The sequence below is a fragment of the Vigna radiata genome, unplaced genomic scaffold (genome assembly GCF_000741045.1).
Source record: "Vigna radiata var. radiata cultivar VC1973A unplaced genomic scaffold, Vradiata_ver6 scaffold_215, whole genome shotgun sequence".
Classification (NCBI taxonomy): Eukaryota; Viridiplantae; Streptophyta; class Magnoliopsida; order Fabales; family Fabaceae; genus Vigna; species Vigna radiata.
The window spans coordinates 491,795-509,443 of record NW_014541783.1 but is presented as its reverse complement, the minus strand read 5'-3'; the positions used below and the strand labels follow the sequence as shown (position 1 = coordinate 509,443).

Here is a 17,649-nt window from a genome sequence, read left to right as displayed (position 1 = left end):
AAGTTCCAAAGAACAGGTGGAATGGTAAGCATAGTTGTCTCTCGTGCAAACACAGTCTTCTTCTTCCCTTGACCTCTCTATATATACACACAACAAATCATCATCTTCTTTCTCAGATCTCTTTTATCTTCTTTCAACACTATTTTCATATACTATATTGTTCAAGGTATGTTACTTCTTCTGTTCTAAACTTTATAATTATATAATTTATTTTGTTAATTAATGTGCATATAAGATATCATGCTTCTTTTCTGAGTTTCGTGGCCATTTAGGGTAGATTCATATTTTCAATAAAGTATGCAGATGTTTAGTTTCTATTGCCACTTATTGTTAATGTTATGAACATGACTTTGCTGTGTTTAGTCTTTGAAGATGAGTACTGAGGAGAATGGTGAAGAAGGTCGTGAAACTCGTTCAGCTCCTAAATTAAATGAAAGGATTCTGTCATCTTTGTCTAGGAGATCAGTTGCTGCTCACCCTTGGCATGATCTTGAAATTGGTATCTTGTTCAGGGATTGGTTTGGTTTGATGTTATATTATATTACACCACAGAAGAAGAGTAGTTTATGTTCTTAGGTTTCATTTGCAGGACCTGGGGCACCTATGATTTTTAATTGTGTAAGTTCTGATAATGGAAAACAAGGTCCACAATTCTGCATTATTTTCTTGATTCATAAACACCACACTGATTGCTGTAAATCCTGTAACTCTTAACACCTTTACACCCTTAAAAGATTGATCTATCTATGCATTATAGTATTTTTGAAATCTGCATTGGTTTATGTTTTCCAATGACAACATTCATGAAAAACTACATATGTTGTTGATGCTTGTATTCAATGCTTACTAGCTTAGATGGTATTTATAGGTTGTGGAGATCACTAAAGGAAGCAAGGTCAAATACGAACTTGACAAGAAAACTGGATTAATCAAGGTATGAATCGATTTCCTTTTTGGTTTTGAAATGGAAGTATGTGGTGTTGTGATCTAAAAAGGATTTTACAGAGAAATCTGGCATTTGTTTCTGCTGTATCTTCATATTCTCACCATCTAAACAATTATCAGGTTGATCGAATATTGTACTCATCAGTTGTTTATCCTCATAACTACGGTTTCATCCCAAGAACTCTATGTGAAGACAATGATCCACTTGATGTCTTGGTTCTGATGCAGGTAAATTCATATCCATTCAAAAGACGTCACAAACTGAAATGCTGCTTTAGCCATATATATATATTATGTTCTTAGATATAGTAGTTATAGTTTGATGAGAATGTTTGAGTTATATATAGCAACAAGGTTTTTGATTGGTAGGAGCCAGTTCTTCCTGGTTGTTTCCTAAGAGCCAGGGCCATTGGACTCATGCCTATGATTGATCAGGTATAATTTGTTGTCCTTTTGGTTTGTTTAAACCATTTGAAGAATAACAGGTTGATCCAATTACAGGGAGAGAAGGATGATAAAATTATTGCTGTATGTGCTGATGATCCTGAGTATAAACACTACACTGACTTGAAAGAACTTGCACCTCATCGCCTCTCTGAGATTAGACGTTTCTTTGAAGATTGTATCCTTAAAAAATCTTTCTCTACCTTTACTTCATCTTTTCATTCTTTAACTTTTTATCAAACAGTTCTATTCAGTTTTTCCTTTTGAAATTAAAAGCTTAAAGCAGAAAATTATGTGCAAATTCTTTAAGCTGAATTTGCATTTCCATAAAAGAATTAAGTGCATTAATTTCTTAACATATTGTTAAAGACAAGAAGAATGAGAACAAGGAGGTAGCAGTTAATGACTTTTTACCTGCATCTACTGCTGTTGAAGCCATCCAATTCTCAATGTCAGTATCTAGTTAAAATTGGTTTTGAGGCATAATTCATGGTCTCCAATAACAAAATATTGTATACCTTATACATCAGTTACTCAACCATGCTTATCTGATTCATCTACATCATTTAATTTATCTTCTCTATTACTATACTTTGTCTCTGATGTGTTGCAGGGATCTTTACGCCGAGTATATTCTGCTTACTTTGAGGCGATAAACCAAAATACTATTCTCTACAAGCTAGAATAAACCACACTCTAGATGGTTTTTCCATATATTTTCATGAAGCTTTATTGTATTTTGTACTGAGTTGGATACTATAATACTTGTTTTGTTTGTTTTACCAAATGAAGAAGTCACAATCTGTGTAGAATTCCACTTGTTATATATATATATATATATATATATATATATATATATATATATATATATATATATATATATTTCTTATATTATTCAATTTCTAAATAATATTTTGATAATAAGTTATTAGGTCAGGTTCTATAGATAATATTAAAAGGTAAACTTTAAATTTAACTTAATTTTAAAATTTGATTATAAGTTTTGTAATATAAAGTTATTATAAATTAAATTTTTTCTTTAATAGATATGCAACTTTTAATATAGGTTGAGACATATGTACATATGAAATGGAAAACTAAATATTACTAAATAATCGGATAACAAATTAAATAATAAATCCAACCTAAAATAAACTTCGGTATATTCTGACTTAAATAGTAAATTTTAAGTTTGATTTTATTTTGTTTTGCTTTGATGAGGTTGAGGTTGGTTAGGACCTTTATCTTGTTCTCAAATAAAAAATAGGCTTTTTGCACTGAAAAGTAGTAGTAAGTAAATAAATTAATAGAAAATTCATGTTACTATGCTTTTGTACTTTCTCAAAGCAAGATAGTTTTCATGACACAATAAGGCTGTTAATTTATTTTTCATAATAAATATTAGTGAAACATTTCATCCAAACCATTTTTTTTTTCTTTCTAAAAACAATTAATGAAAAAAGTTCATCCAAACGCATACTCTACTCTAAACAAGCCGAGTTTTTTTTTTCTAATCTTAAATTAATATATAAACAGCAACACTGTTTTATTTTAAAAATATATAATTACTGAAAATATTTTATTGTTTTCAAATACAATTAGTATAGACAGAAAAAATATTTTTTGCAGACCATCTCATTGGTTGGGTTTCATATTATGTGAAAAAATAATGCTCATCTAAGTAACGTTAGCCTTCAGCTTCCATAATGGGCCTGAACACATATGCCACGGACTTTCTTACTGCACCTCTAAATTTTCTTTCTAAAATATTAAATTAATTAGATAATTAATAATTACTGTTTATCGAATATATTTATTGTGCGAAATAGTATATATATTGAGACAATGCTCCTTCAAATCATTTTCATACTCAGAAGAAGCAAGGCGTTTTCTTTTCTTTTTTTTTCAACTTCAATTTTCTTTTTCTTTCAATAACATTCAACTTGTTCTTCTTTTTCAACGATTTTATTCATTTTTGTTCACCAAACTATCTTCATTTTTATTCATCATTATTTAAAAAAAAAATATATTCATTGTGGTTTAAGGCATGTTCTTCGGACGTTTCGCGAGCTATTTGAAATGTCTTATTAGTTCGACCCAGCTTACAATGTTCTCATCTATGTCACGACAATCAATCATTCTCTATAAGATTGTTACAACGTATCTAATAATATTCTTCAATGCCGACAACAACAAATTAATTAGCATTATTTCACAACATAGAAACATAAACATTATTTGGTTACATACCAATAAACCAAATTTTGACTCTGATCTCCTATAAATTGGAATGTCATATGGGAGATGCTGACGAAGTTGAGGTATAAAATTCGGTCGGTCGTCCTCAACAACACAAATAAAATAAGGATGAGATACCCTTTTGAACCATCAGAGATATTCCTCAATACATGCAGATGAAGAGGAGGTTGTTGTGAAATTCACCAACACATGCTCGAAGAAGCATAACCAATAATTATCAATGATTATTAAGTCAACCTTTGGAGCAACATTTGGTGACCGCAAGATAGGTTGCTCATACCCAAATTTCTTTAACACACATCCGGACAAATGACGGTGCATAATCTCACCCACCACGATGAAGCTAGAGAACATATAAATTGCTAGATGCGAGTGAGTAATTCGATGTGATCCATACAGGGCTCATATATCAAACTCTACAAAAAAATAAAAATGTATTTTAATAATGAAATAATAAAGGAAAACGAAGTACAAGGTATATTTATACTTGTAAAATAGTCAGATATCTAGTTAATTGTTTAGTTTATACAAAGGTAGCATCTTCAAGCTTCTTGTACAAGTGAACAAGTGGAGAAACTCCCCAAACATATCTATCACGTGATTACAAATCTCTAAAGAGCATTAAGTAGGAGACAAATGTATGTAGCAGTTTTATTTAAAAAATTATGCATCCAACATGATGTAACAAATAGGTTGTGCCACATACTCTCAGTATTGGTTCTCACAATAGTCATTAAATGTGTTTCTTAACCAACTCAGTTTTATGCGAGACCATGACATTGCCTGAGCTCAGATGTAGTCCTTGCGCGACCTTCCCACAATGCATATGCAATGTGATAAGCATAACTCATTAACAAAGAAGTATTGAGTAGTAACATCCTCCCGAACATCAAAACCAACTACTATTGTATCTTCTCCAACTTCACCATCATGACTCTTTCTGCGAACAAATATTGTAGGTTTCTTTTTTGTTTCACCTTGTATAGAATTCTCAACTTAATTTCTAAAGACACATTGTGTTTTTGCTACTTTTAAAAACAATATCAAACAAAGATTAAAACCATTAAATTTAAATAGAAAAATAAAAAAACAAGAAAAAGAAAAACCTAACCAAACTAAAAGCCCTTAAAAATAAATTAAAAGAAAATTAAAATAATAATTATAAATATATATATATATATATATATATATATATATATATATATATATAATTTCGAAATCTCGTTAGAAAATATACTAGATTTCAAAATATGATTAAGTATATTGAATTTCGAAATCCAGTAAACTTCTTAATAGATTTTGAAATATAGTAAACTCTTTAATTGAACTTTAAATTTATAGTACATTTATTATTATGATTTTGAAATTCAATATACTTTTTAATTAAATTTCAAAATTTGATATATTTCTTATTCAAATTTTGAAATTTAATAAAAACTAAACTTTCAAGTCTAGTACGTTTTCTAATCGTATTTTGAAATTCTGTATTTTCTTAACTTCTGAACCCTATTCTAAATTTGTAACATTAATTCTCAAATTTATAATTCTAAATCCCAAATTTGTTTCCTACCTATGTGTTCAACTACAGATTTTGACATATTGTTCAAGTAAACATTTATAAATTTATAAAGGGTTAAATATGTTTTTAGTTCCTATATTTTGGGGCGATTTTGGTTTTAGTCCCTCTTTCAAACTAAGATACAATTTAGTCCTTTAACTTTAGAAAACTCTGGTTTTAGTCTTTTTTACCAAATTTTTTTAACTTTATTTGCTGTTTCAAGCACATTTCATTATAGCATTTGGATTGTTTACACTGTTTGACACATTTTTGCTTCAATGTTAACTGAGAAACGCATTTGAAACAACAAATAAAGTTTAAAAAAATTAGTAAAAAGGACTAAAACCAGAGTTTTCTAAAGTTGTAAGACTAAATTGTATCTTAATTTGAAAGATGGACTAAAACTAAAATAGTCCCAAAGTATAGAGACTGAAAACATATTTAACCCATTTATAAATATAGTATTTGCTTTGAAGGTGGGGTGCATTGTGGGGAGAGGAATGTGTGCTAGTGTTGCGGTGCTTATGTGCAAAGGGTATATATATATATTATGTTAGTCAAAAAGTTCAAAATCAACTGAGAGATTTAAAAAAATTTGGAGATAGAAGAAGAAAAACCGGAGGTGCAAGAAGAAAGCCGTCACATGCCATCTAAATTCTTCATAATGGCGGCCCAGTATGTTCTATTGCGGGAATAGGCAGGCCATTTCTTCTTGCACCTCCCCATGTTTTATGTTTTTCTTCTGCACCTTCATTGGAGGAAAACTCTCACTTGGTTCTTAAAAATAAATGTCTTCCACATTATATAATTTGAAAGTTTTTCTTATATTTGGGTTATAAGATTTATAAGCCATTTTTAATTTCGTAATTGCATAATTTAATTTTTTTCTGAATTATGTAATTTGAAAAAAAAAATTATACAAAAGCTTATTTCTGAATTATATAATACATAAGTAAAAGATAACTTTTGATGTGTACCTCTGTGATATTTTCTTCCTTAAGTTTATCCATGATACAATAAATAATGAAAGGAAATAACGATCAGAATGAAGATAATTGGGTCTTTTCACCACCCCATGAAGATGTACATGTAAACTATGGGGCTGCAGAAAGAAGTGATTGTATGGGCATTATTCTAAAAATTAAAAAAATAATTGGTTCTGGGCCTGCCTTTTGTTTGTTAATTAATTAATTCCCCTAGAACAAAATTCCTGAAAAGTTTAGCGGAGAAGAACATCAAAATATCACGGTAATGGTTGAAATTATTACACAAACTATATTGTTCTAATAATTATTACACAAACTATCTTACTGAAAATAATTTTGACATTAAATATTTTTATTTATCAATAAATGATTTTTTATAAACAAATGTGACATACATTTATGCATATTCAATAATTTTAACTTTATCAATAAATAACTTTTATAATAAGTTATGGCATACTTAGTGCGTTTATACATGAACATTTCAAAAACCAGATTGATTATTGAATTAATTAAGGTATTTGTTCAAAATTTAATGATTTAACCGTGGTGTATATTTAAAGTAATAGTAAAATATATAATTTCACAACTTTTTGATATTAAGTAAAAATCAAATATAAATTTTTGGCAAATATATCAAATACATCACAATGCATGGATTTATATTTTAATAAAATACAAAAATGATAATTAACCAACACAAAAACATAAGGTATAGAATAAAAAAAGAAAGTGATGAGTTAACATATCATAAAATTTAAGAAATCAAGATATAAAAAAATTACTTAAATGACTAAGTTATGTATTTTATAAGAAATAAAACGGTGTTATACCTATCTATAAGCCTCATTAATGATGTGTTTAATGCATTTTAAAAAATATATTTATATTCAATTTGAGAAAAAAAAAAACAAACCTATTTTTGCACTAAGTTTGTATTATGTTTGACATCCCTAATTAATTGATTCTTAATAATTGAGATTTGAATTAGACAAAGACAATGTGATTCGATTTTGAAAAGTAGAATGTAGATGCATTTGTATGTATAAACACAAATAATAGTTCTTAAAAGGGATGAATAAAATCAAAGAGTATTTTTGTCAGAAATTCTATAAGGAAGCTAACACTATATATGGAAGATGCCAGTTCAGTGTATTGGTTTATAGTTGGAAAAGAAGTTCCCTGGAACAACATCAATTTTATGGATATTGAGAAGATATTCAATTAATCACATGTCACATGTTAAAGTTAAAGTGCTTCAAAACCTAAAAGAATAACAATAACAATACATTTTCTTCCATTAAAAGACAAAACATACATATAATAAGCAGGAAAAAAAGAGTGCAAAGAATAGGTAACTTCATAAGTAAAGAAAAGAGAAAAAAAATAAGTGACATAGAATAAGAATGCTTTTTTTTTTAATGTCAAAATAAACTTAACAAAATTTATTTAAAAAAATAAAATTCACACCATTCTAAATGAGAGACTAAATTAGTTCATAATAATTTGAAAGAATAATTAATTTGGATTTTTACTGAAATTAAAACTAAATAAAATATTATTCTTGAAAAATGATGCATGAAAATTGCATTAAATTTGTCTGCATGTTTCATGAAATAATTTTTTTTAGTTTAAAAGTAAAATATAAATTTTAAAATTAAAAAATATAATATAATTATTTATTTAGAAATAAAAGATAGAAAGATGTATGTATGGAAAAAGATAGAAAGTGAAATTTTTGAGTGAGGTTATGTGATGGAGAAAGAGAGGCATATATATTTTGAAAGTGCATGACATGTGAATCACGCATTCAGATTTGATCTTCTGGGATAAAATGGGAATAAAGTAAGAGTGATTAGATAATCAGGTGGTCGGCGGTTCACACGCACTCTCCTATGTGTCTTCACACTTTCCTTACCTAATTTTCATCTTTCAATTTCAACCGTACACGTAACCTTATATACCATTTCACAAGTTCAATCTTCAACCACGCATTACTCACATGTTTCTCTCACCCTCCCTTTCTTTATTTATGCTCTTTTACTATTTTTGCATATCGAGTTAGGGAGGTTTCCATATATATATATAAAAGATAAGTTTCTATTAAATTATTTGAGTCCACATGAATGGAAAATATAAAAAGAAGTGACCAACAAAATAATATCTGTAATTTTAAAAATGTTGTATACTTTATGACATAAATGTAAGATGTATCTCAGAAATATTCTTTAAACTATTTATGTATTTTAGACAATAATTAAGAATGTTATATATATATATATATATATATATATATATATATAATTAATTAATTAATTAATTAATTAATTAATTGGTGATGTGGAAAAATTGAGGTTACTCTTATTATTATAAATTTATTTCTATGTCCGAAAGTTATGTAACCCGCATTTGTTCATGTGCTGCCTCAGTCTGACAATATTCCCATCAAGAGGAACTAAAAACTTTGAAAAGTCAAATTTGTTTTTTTAGATTTTATCCTTTTTCATTTTGGTGCCATGTATCATAGGCAACTTTATCTCTCCCAATTATTATTATTATTATTATTATTATTATTATTTATTATTATTATCATTATTATTTATTGTTTATTTATTATTGGCATCTGAAATCACTTGTGTGGGAACACTTCATTCTTTCTCTCTTGCATTGCAAAAATCTTGCCAACACGGAATCAAAGTCTTACCAACACAACATACATATGTTTTTATATCAAATTCATGTGTAACTAACTGCTTCAATTTGATTGAGACTTTATCTGCATTCTATTTATTTATTCCAAAAGGATAATCTTATCCTAACTTCTTTTCTTTTACATAGTTTTTTTTTTCTTTCTATGTGAAATTGTGGAATATAAATTTCTCTGCTCTGAATTCCAATGATTGATCCATTTATAGGGACAGTCACATTTGGCAACTGGACTGAAAATTCATGTTTTGTGACTCTTTATACGTTGTTTATAATAATGAAAAATCTCACCCTTATTTATATAAATAAAGAACTAAATATGTTTTCTCTTTTAATTTTTTATAAAAATTAAAATTAATCATTTTTCAATATTTTAGATTAGTTAATTTCTTATTTTTAGAATTTTATAAATTTTATTTTTTTAATCAAGTTTTATTAAATTTATTTAAAGTTTTAAACATATTTTTCAATTAATATTGAAAAACAAATGTATGGAATAATATAAACAATATAAAAAATTCAAATATTATAATAAGATATATTTAAAATGTGAAATAAATTAACAAAATTTGGTTAAAAAAATTAAATTTATATATTTTTAAAGTTAAGAACTAAATTAAATTAAAATTTTAAAATTGACTAATTTCAAATTTTACTAAATTAATAAAACATTATTAACATTATAAATAAATAAATTTTATTTTGTAAAATCATGTATCTTCTAAACATATTTCTTCATAATTTCCTTAACACGCAACATTTTATTATTTAATTTATTTGGATCTTACTCATGTAACTCATTATATTATATATATATATATATATATATATATATATATATATATATATATATATATATATATATATATATATATATATATATATATGAGGAAGGATACAAGTAGTTATTTACTACAATTTTCATTGATAGGAGGTTACTTTGCTACCTGTATGAGTTTTCTGATATATCTGAATATCAACAAAATATTCATGGAAATTTGAAATATAATAAAATAATAAAAAATATATGAGTTTTGGATCATTCTGTCATCTTTTATTTTTCATATGCTTAAACAAAAAAAAATCGTGAGTATTATTAATGATATGTTATAAATATTTAAAGCATTTAAAAACAATAAACTTAAGCTATTACATTTTCTGTTCTATTGTATTTATTCTTAGCTTTTTAGTTTTCTGAATATATTTTTTTCTCCTTTAGTGTTGGCTTCAGTAGACTTTTCCCTCGTTTAAAATATGCCTAACTATTTTCAGTCTTTGATTTCCAAAGTCTTGTAAACTGATGGGTTACATCCCATCTTTTAAATGTGATATAAATAGAAAATTAACACTTTCTAAAATATAAGCTATTTATTTTATATAGGAGGGTTAACAAAATTTAAGGTAATTAATTTATTATTTTTTCAGCAATAAATTTATATATATATATTATTGTTAGATTTGATTGTTTGAGAAATTTAATATAAAATTATGAATATAATATAATGTTATTGGACTTAGTTTAACTCATTTATTATTTTTAGAAATGTTTGTATCATTTATTGTATTTTTATGAATCATATAGACTATTGTTGATAAAAGATTTGGGTGAAATGATATTGTAGAATGAGAGTGATTAGAAGTGTTTAAATAATATTAAGTTATGTTTGAGATAGTTAGGTATATAATTTAGGTATGATATATGTGGTAGAAATATAGATTAATAATGATGGGGGCCAAATTTAATTAAAGAAAGAAAATTGTTGAGTGCAATAATTTATTTATAGGGTCACATCTGGGTATGACATTATTATACGCATCTGTTGGACCACCATTATCTGACATTAGAGAGTTTTGGACCATCATTATATATTTATTAATATATGAATATTATCATCTTTACCAAAATCATACTAGGACGGCAACCATAGGAGCAGTATCTAGTTAGATAGCTAGGTACATAATGTTTCATAAAATTCAACTACTCACACCTTTCACACATTCTATTCTCACCATCACTTTTAAAAAGATTGTTATTATTAAATTGCAATAAGGATCTTATAGGCTTTCTTTGGATCACTTTTTTAAATTATGTTCAGAAAAAATTTAAATATGTTCTTTTATAAAATAAAATTAACTTATTTATAAATTAAATAATAATTTAGATAAACTATATAAGATAATCTTTGCATAATTTTATTAATGAAACAATTTATCTAAATACAATAAAATGTGTTGACTTATGTGTTCTTCTATGATTCAATTTTAAATATGGGAGAGAAAAAGAAGTACAGTTTTATTCTTAAAATTACTAGTTCAATGAGAAGCTTTCTAGTTCCAAATGAAGTTATACAAATGTTGTATACATTTATATGTGCTATCGAACAACTACCTAATCAATTAACCTATAAGCCTGTTGAATAAATTTGACCTAAATTGAGCTCAAATTTTAAAATAACATTTCACTTTGGGTTTACTTTAATTTATTTAACTAAACTTACACAAACTTTATATATATATAATTATGTTTAAGAAATAAACGAGCTTAATTTTTTTTAAGTACTAATATATTATTATTATTAAATTAATTACAACTTTATGTTTGAAGATAAAAATTAATTAAATTATTAGCTGTCTTAATTTTTGTTGATAAATAATATTTAATGAGTTAAATTTTTTTTAATAAATTATAATTTTGTTTAGGAAAAAGAAAATGATTAATTATCTTTATTCTTTTATAATAAATTTTGATTCCTATTTTTTCTTGTAATTTTTTGTGATTTCTCAATTATTTATTGTACTCATTGTTTGTTATTATTTTCTTCTATTTTAGAGTTTTTTTTAAGATTTTGGCAAATTTCATTCATTGAATCTTATGTGTGGTCTGTGTACCAATCTTTTTTTCTTAATTGTGGTTAATATATTTTTCTTCTTATTTGTTGTTGTTACTTTTATTCTATTTATTGAATTTATATTAGGATTATTAATGCGTTTCTTTTGTCTTAGTTTTATTTTTCATTACTTTTTTCAATTTAATTGCATTGAGTTTTTAATGAAATAAATCATCAACACAAATTGGAATTGAAGAACAATATAAAAATTAAATAAAATTAATTAACAGATAAATAAAAAAACTCTGGATTTTATGCCTACCTACTATGATCTCAAGTAAGCTCCCTATTGTGCATATGTATGTCACAGAAGTTAAAGGGTTTGAGCTTATTATATTTTTTTTCTAAAGAAATTTAAAAAATAGTATGTAACATATATAGAAAAAACAAAAGAAAAAACTCACTGCAGAATAAATGATGTATTGAAAGACTTTCTATAAATTTCTTCTAAAAAAGTTAAAGAAATTTAAAATTAACTTTAACAAGTTATTAGTTTGTGCAGAATTTAAAAACTAATATATATATATATATATATATATATATATATATATATATATATATATATATATATATATATTGTTATGTAGGAGATCTTTTGTAAATTAGTTTAAAACTTTCACTCATTTTACATGGAAAATGAGACTATAAGTAGAATTCATGTCTGTACATTTTGTCTTTTTTTATGTTTTGTTTCATTAATGGGTGGGAAAGAATGATTCGTCCATATGTCTTTTAGTGTTATTCTAGGTATTGTTTAATTAATGGGCTAGCAAGAATGATTCAAGAAACATTTCTATAGTTAAATCATTCCATATATAGTTTAACAAATTCATTATTATATATACTAGAGAGTTTACAACCTATTGTGTTACTTTTTAAGAAAGAGTTATTTAGTCCTCAAACTGGTTGCATCATTCTCACAATTATTCCTAATAGATTAACCATTTAAGTAGGTGGACGAAAAGTATTATACATGTATAATCTTAATCCTTAAAGGAGATAATTACAAGATACTCAGATCTTGCATAGTGAAAAAAACAAGATTTTGAACACAATTGAACGGATTACTTAGCTATATAGTACTTGTTAGGAAGGAAATTGATGTGATGTTGGTGAGTTTTGGTATCATTTATAATTTGAAGGTATTTTATTTTAATGATGATTGAGACTTAATAAATATTAAACTGTGGACCTTGACTAAAAACAAATTAATTGTGTTTAAAACGTTTTTTCTTTTTTAGATTTTACAGGACATTTTTCATGTGTATCAAAGTGTCTCATGCCCTATTTCTTGATAAAGTTTGCTTATCACATGGTTTTGACCTTTTGTTGACACAACTTGCCATTGACCTAGTCTATTTAATTAAGAAAAAAAAAGGTATTCTGAAAAATTGAAAAAACATAGAAATAGTTAAAGAAGTTAAACTATAGACATAATGCAAGAATAGAAGAATGTGTTGATTATATAAGGTATGAATAGTTAGTGTTATTTGAGAAGAGAAATGGAAGAGAGAGATTGCATAGAATAGAAGAAGTGGAGGTGTTTGAGTTGTTAGTGATAGTATAAAAAGTGAAGAGAGTGACAGGGAGAGAAAGGTGAAAATTGATGTATGGATGAGAGAAGTTAATGCAGGAAACGGTGGAAGGAGAGAAAAGGGAAAGGGGGGCATATGGCAGATAACTCCATCATAATTATACTCATACAATTTTTGCAGTACTGGAAAGCAACAAAAGCGAGAAACAAAAGCCAAGACATGTTTACAATACATGAATAAATGAAACTACACCAATAACCCCTCTACCCTCTACAAAGGCTAATCTTCCTACACCCTACGCAATTCATGCTTCGACAGCGACCTAACACCAACATAGCCCAACGGTTTTCTCAGACCCTCTCTGCTCTTCTTCATTTCTTTTCTTATTTACTTTTCCATTTCACTCATCTCATTTTCATTAGGGTTCATCTTTTCTTTCTCTATTGCTTCAAACTGTGATAACATATGCTTAAACAGCTACCTACCTAGCTGCATGCTTAACCTATATACCCTTTTTTTTATATATATATACATACACTTGATGTGTCTCTTACATTTAGTTATACATGGTCTTCAAATAGAATTATTGGGTGAGCTCACCACCACTGAATAAAGTTCCTTTTCTCAGCAATCTGGTTGATTTGAATGTGTCCCCGTTCCCTTACATATGGTCCCACCCTCTATTTCTGTGGTCTCCCTTTATCCCATGGTGGTGGCAGATTTTTTGGATCATCGAGTCTGTGATAGATGAATGATGTTTTGTCCTTTTGATAAACTCTCCCTCATCAGATCATTTTGTCCCATCTGTATGCATTGCCTAATGGCTATTTTGGTAGGGCTATCTATATCTATCTATCTATCTATATCCTCTTATGATCGATCAACTCCATCTCACATCTCACACATCTCACAGATCGTTTTATCCTTTCTCTCTCAACATGCCTATTTTTCATATACATGGATTTATATGTTTCATCATCATCATCATCTCATCGTCATCATTTTGTTTATATCCTAATTTTACTTCTGTCCCTCTCTCTCACTTCCTCATGCATGCCCACATTAAGATGCTAAACTTCAATTCCTGTGAAAATATTTGTTTTATTTTCTATGTTCTTTCTCTTTCTATCCCTTTCTAGCTTGTGTGGAAATTGACACCAGAACTTTTGTTTGAATATTTCATGTGCAGATGTTTAATTACAGATACATGTCTGTAGGATTTAAGCTTTGTATTGGCTCAATGACTATTATTTTAGGTAATTAATTCATGGCTGGGATTGGTTTCTTACTTGAAAAAATTGGGGTCTGAAGGTATGGATAAAAAAGAGATGGACCACCATGTGGAGTAGAGTTCAACATTTAGCTATAAATGTTAGGTAAAAAGCTTGTAAATTAGATTGAATGTATGTAGTGACCCATCAATGGAGCAACTCAGGGACCTGTACTCTTCACTTATCCAAAATTAAAATTCGATGCCAAACTTTTTAATACAATAATTTTCTATATATAAATTATATCTTAATTAATTAAATCTCATAAAACTAATTTCTAAATTGTAAAACTAAATGTTAATTTAGTTTTTCGTTCCTTATATTCTTAAAAATTATACCATTAATACTGTTTTAACAAAAGAATTATAAAACACCAAACCTCTATATCCGTTGTGTACCGCTCAAAACCATTGGCCGAAGATTGGAGAAACCTTATCCACTAAATGGCTCCTTAGAATATTCACATTGTAAAAGGTTTGCCTTTAACTTTGATATATATGTAGTTATTCTATCCATTATTATAATTATTTATGTATGTTAGCATGTTGAAATAGGATACAAATATAAGACCAAATAATATTTTAACTACTCTAAAATAAAGAAAATATAATATTCACATGTATATGGAAACATAATCTGTTGCTATTTATCTGTTAATATATACCTAATATCCATAAGATTAAAAAAAGTTACAAATATACGTTTATATAATATGAAGTACAATCTATTTTATTATCACTTTTACTCACAATACATTTTTATAGATATTTTATTAATTTGAATGTTAAAATGTATTTTGTACTTGAATTTTTTATTTTTGTGATTCCACGTCAACCATGATTACCCTACTTTAAAAATTGTTCGGCCAAATTTGAAAAGAACCGTGATTTGTGAATTGGAAACCAACTCCACAATATATGTTGTGTTAGATTTTTGTTATGAATTTTTACATGTATTATTATATGCTATAGTTTATATAGAATTGTTATAATTAGTTCTATGTTCCATATTATACTTATTTAATTTTTAAGTTTGAAAATTAAAACATATTAAAGTTTAAAATATAAATAAATTCTAATTTTGTGTGCAAATTTAGAAACTAAAATTATATATTCAACTGAAAAATTTATATTTGTGACTAAATCCTACACAGATGCAAGATTAAAGTACTCTTCTTATCGCTCTTAAATTTACACTTGGAACCTATAAATGCATTTTTGTGAACATTTTATTTTTGGAAAGGAGATAATTAAGAAAATTGTATGGGAATTCTTATATAATATCATGTTAGATGGACTTTGTGGATAAAACAAACTATATATTTATTTTAAGGTGAAGATTTAAGCTAATTTATAAGAAAAAATGATCGATCATTCGTTTGTATGCTAATCTTGTATAAGGGTGAATCTGTGTAATTGTTTTCCTTCCATTTAGGGGGATTACTCCTGTTAACTATTAAAAAAGTACTTTTATCTACCTTTTTTTTTAATTTAATATATTTTTAATTAGCGATCAATTTTTTTTTAAAAGATTTGATAAAAGAATTTCATCAATGATTGAATTAACGGTTAATTCTTTTTAACATTTAACAAAATGTATTTCCATTAACAATCATATTAGTGACTATTTTTTTTAATCTAATAAAATTTCTCTGGTTAGATGTTGAGTTAACAATTATTTTTTGGTCGTTAAAATTGTCTCTTAAAGCTAAGCGTGACCAACTATTTTAATAATCAATTAGCGATTGGAGGTTTTTATAGAAACCGAATTAAAAATGGTCGCTAATGACTTTGTGAACAGAGTTTTTACTGACATTTTTTTGTTGCTATTTCGGTTATTGAATATTTTTGCAACTAATTTAAACTTTTTAGTGACTCAAATTGGTGATTGTTAAAATACATTTGTTTTAGTGATTGTTTCTGCATCTCTAGACAATATGTATAGGAACATTTGTAGAAAAAAATTAGTGATGTTTCCAACAATAAATATAGTATTTTTAAGGATTTTAAGGTTGATTTAATAAATATAGGTTTTTTTAAAAAAAACCATTTTGTTTTAAAATTATTTTAATCTCTCTCATGGAATGGAATGTGTGATCCTTTAAATAAAAGGTGATATGTTAGCATTTTTTTTTTGTTGCATTTTTTCTTGTAATTTTTTTTTTTATCAAACTAAAACTTAAGAAAGGTTGAGTTGGACTTTAGAGTAAGAATTAGATGAGTTGGGTAGGTAAAAGGTTGAGACATGTTGACTCGAATCGAAAGTTGAGACAAGTCGTTCGATATATAAGTTTGAGATGAGTTGGTTCAGATAGATAAAAGAGTTCGTCTGGTCCGAAAGTTGAATAATGTCACTTCAAGTTGAGTGTCAAATCAAGTCAGTTTAGACTGAATATCGAATTAAGTTGACCTGAACTAAAGGTCAAGATGAGCAGTGGATTCAAGAGTCAATCTGAGTTGGTTTGTTTGAAGGATTCAACTGAGTTGATTCACAAAAAAAAAAAGCTAAGTCAACTCAAATCCAATCAAACTCTCTTTATTTTAATCTTGAGCTGACTCATTTAAGTTAATCAATGAATCTTTTAGATCTCGTAAGCTTGTGTGAACCCTTTAATTTTATAAATTCTTTATAACTAAGTTAACATATCTATTCTTAATCAAATTATTTCAATATAAATCTTCCAATTATAACACCTAATTAACTTCATTTTTCTTGAAATAATTTAGAAGTTTCTACTATCTTGATTCTTTCTACGACTCTTCTTTCGTAAAATATCAATTTCTTTTGAATTCTTTTCTTGTCGTAATTATTTTAAGGCTCTCCTATGGTGGCTTCAAATTGTGTTATATATATATATATATATATATATATATATATATATATATATATATATATATATATATTTGTTTTTTTCATAAGAAGATCACATTTAAATTAAGAAGAAAAATGTATCAAGGATTATGATAGAGTTCACTTTGGTATGGCAAATATCACTCAATAAGTGTAGTGATTCGCCTTCCATTCGATGAAATGTTGTGGAATGATTCTTTATTTAAA

General features: G+C 26.6%; 1 protein-coding gene across 1 annotated transcript; it reads left to right on the top strand.

Moving 5' to 3' along the window:
- The first annotated feature begins 22 nt into the window (after window positions 1–22).
- On the top strand, window positions 23–2,159 carry LOC106778166 (soluble inorganic pyrophosphatase 1). The gene is made up of 9 exons (XM_014666094.2): window positions 23–166; window positions 364–499; window positions 590–618; window positions 869–934; window positions 1,066–1,173; window positions 1,315–1,380; window positions 1,447–1,567; window positions 1,759–1,840; window positions 2,003–2,159. Exons 2-9 carry the CDS (start codon window positions 373–375, stop codon window positions 2,043–2,045), a joined length of 642 nt encoding a protein of 213 aa, XP_014521580.2. The 5' UTR covers window positions 23–166; window positions 364–372; the 3' UTR covers window positions 2,046–2,159.
- Window positions 2,160–17,649: the final 15,490 nt, after the last annotated feature.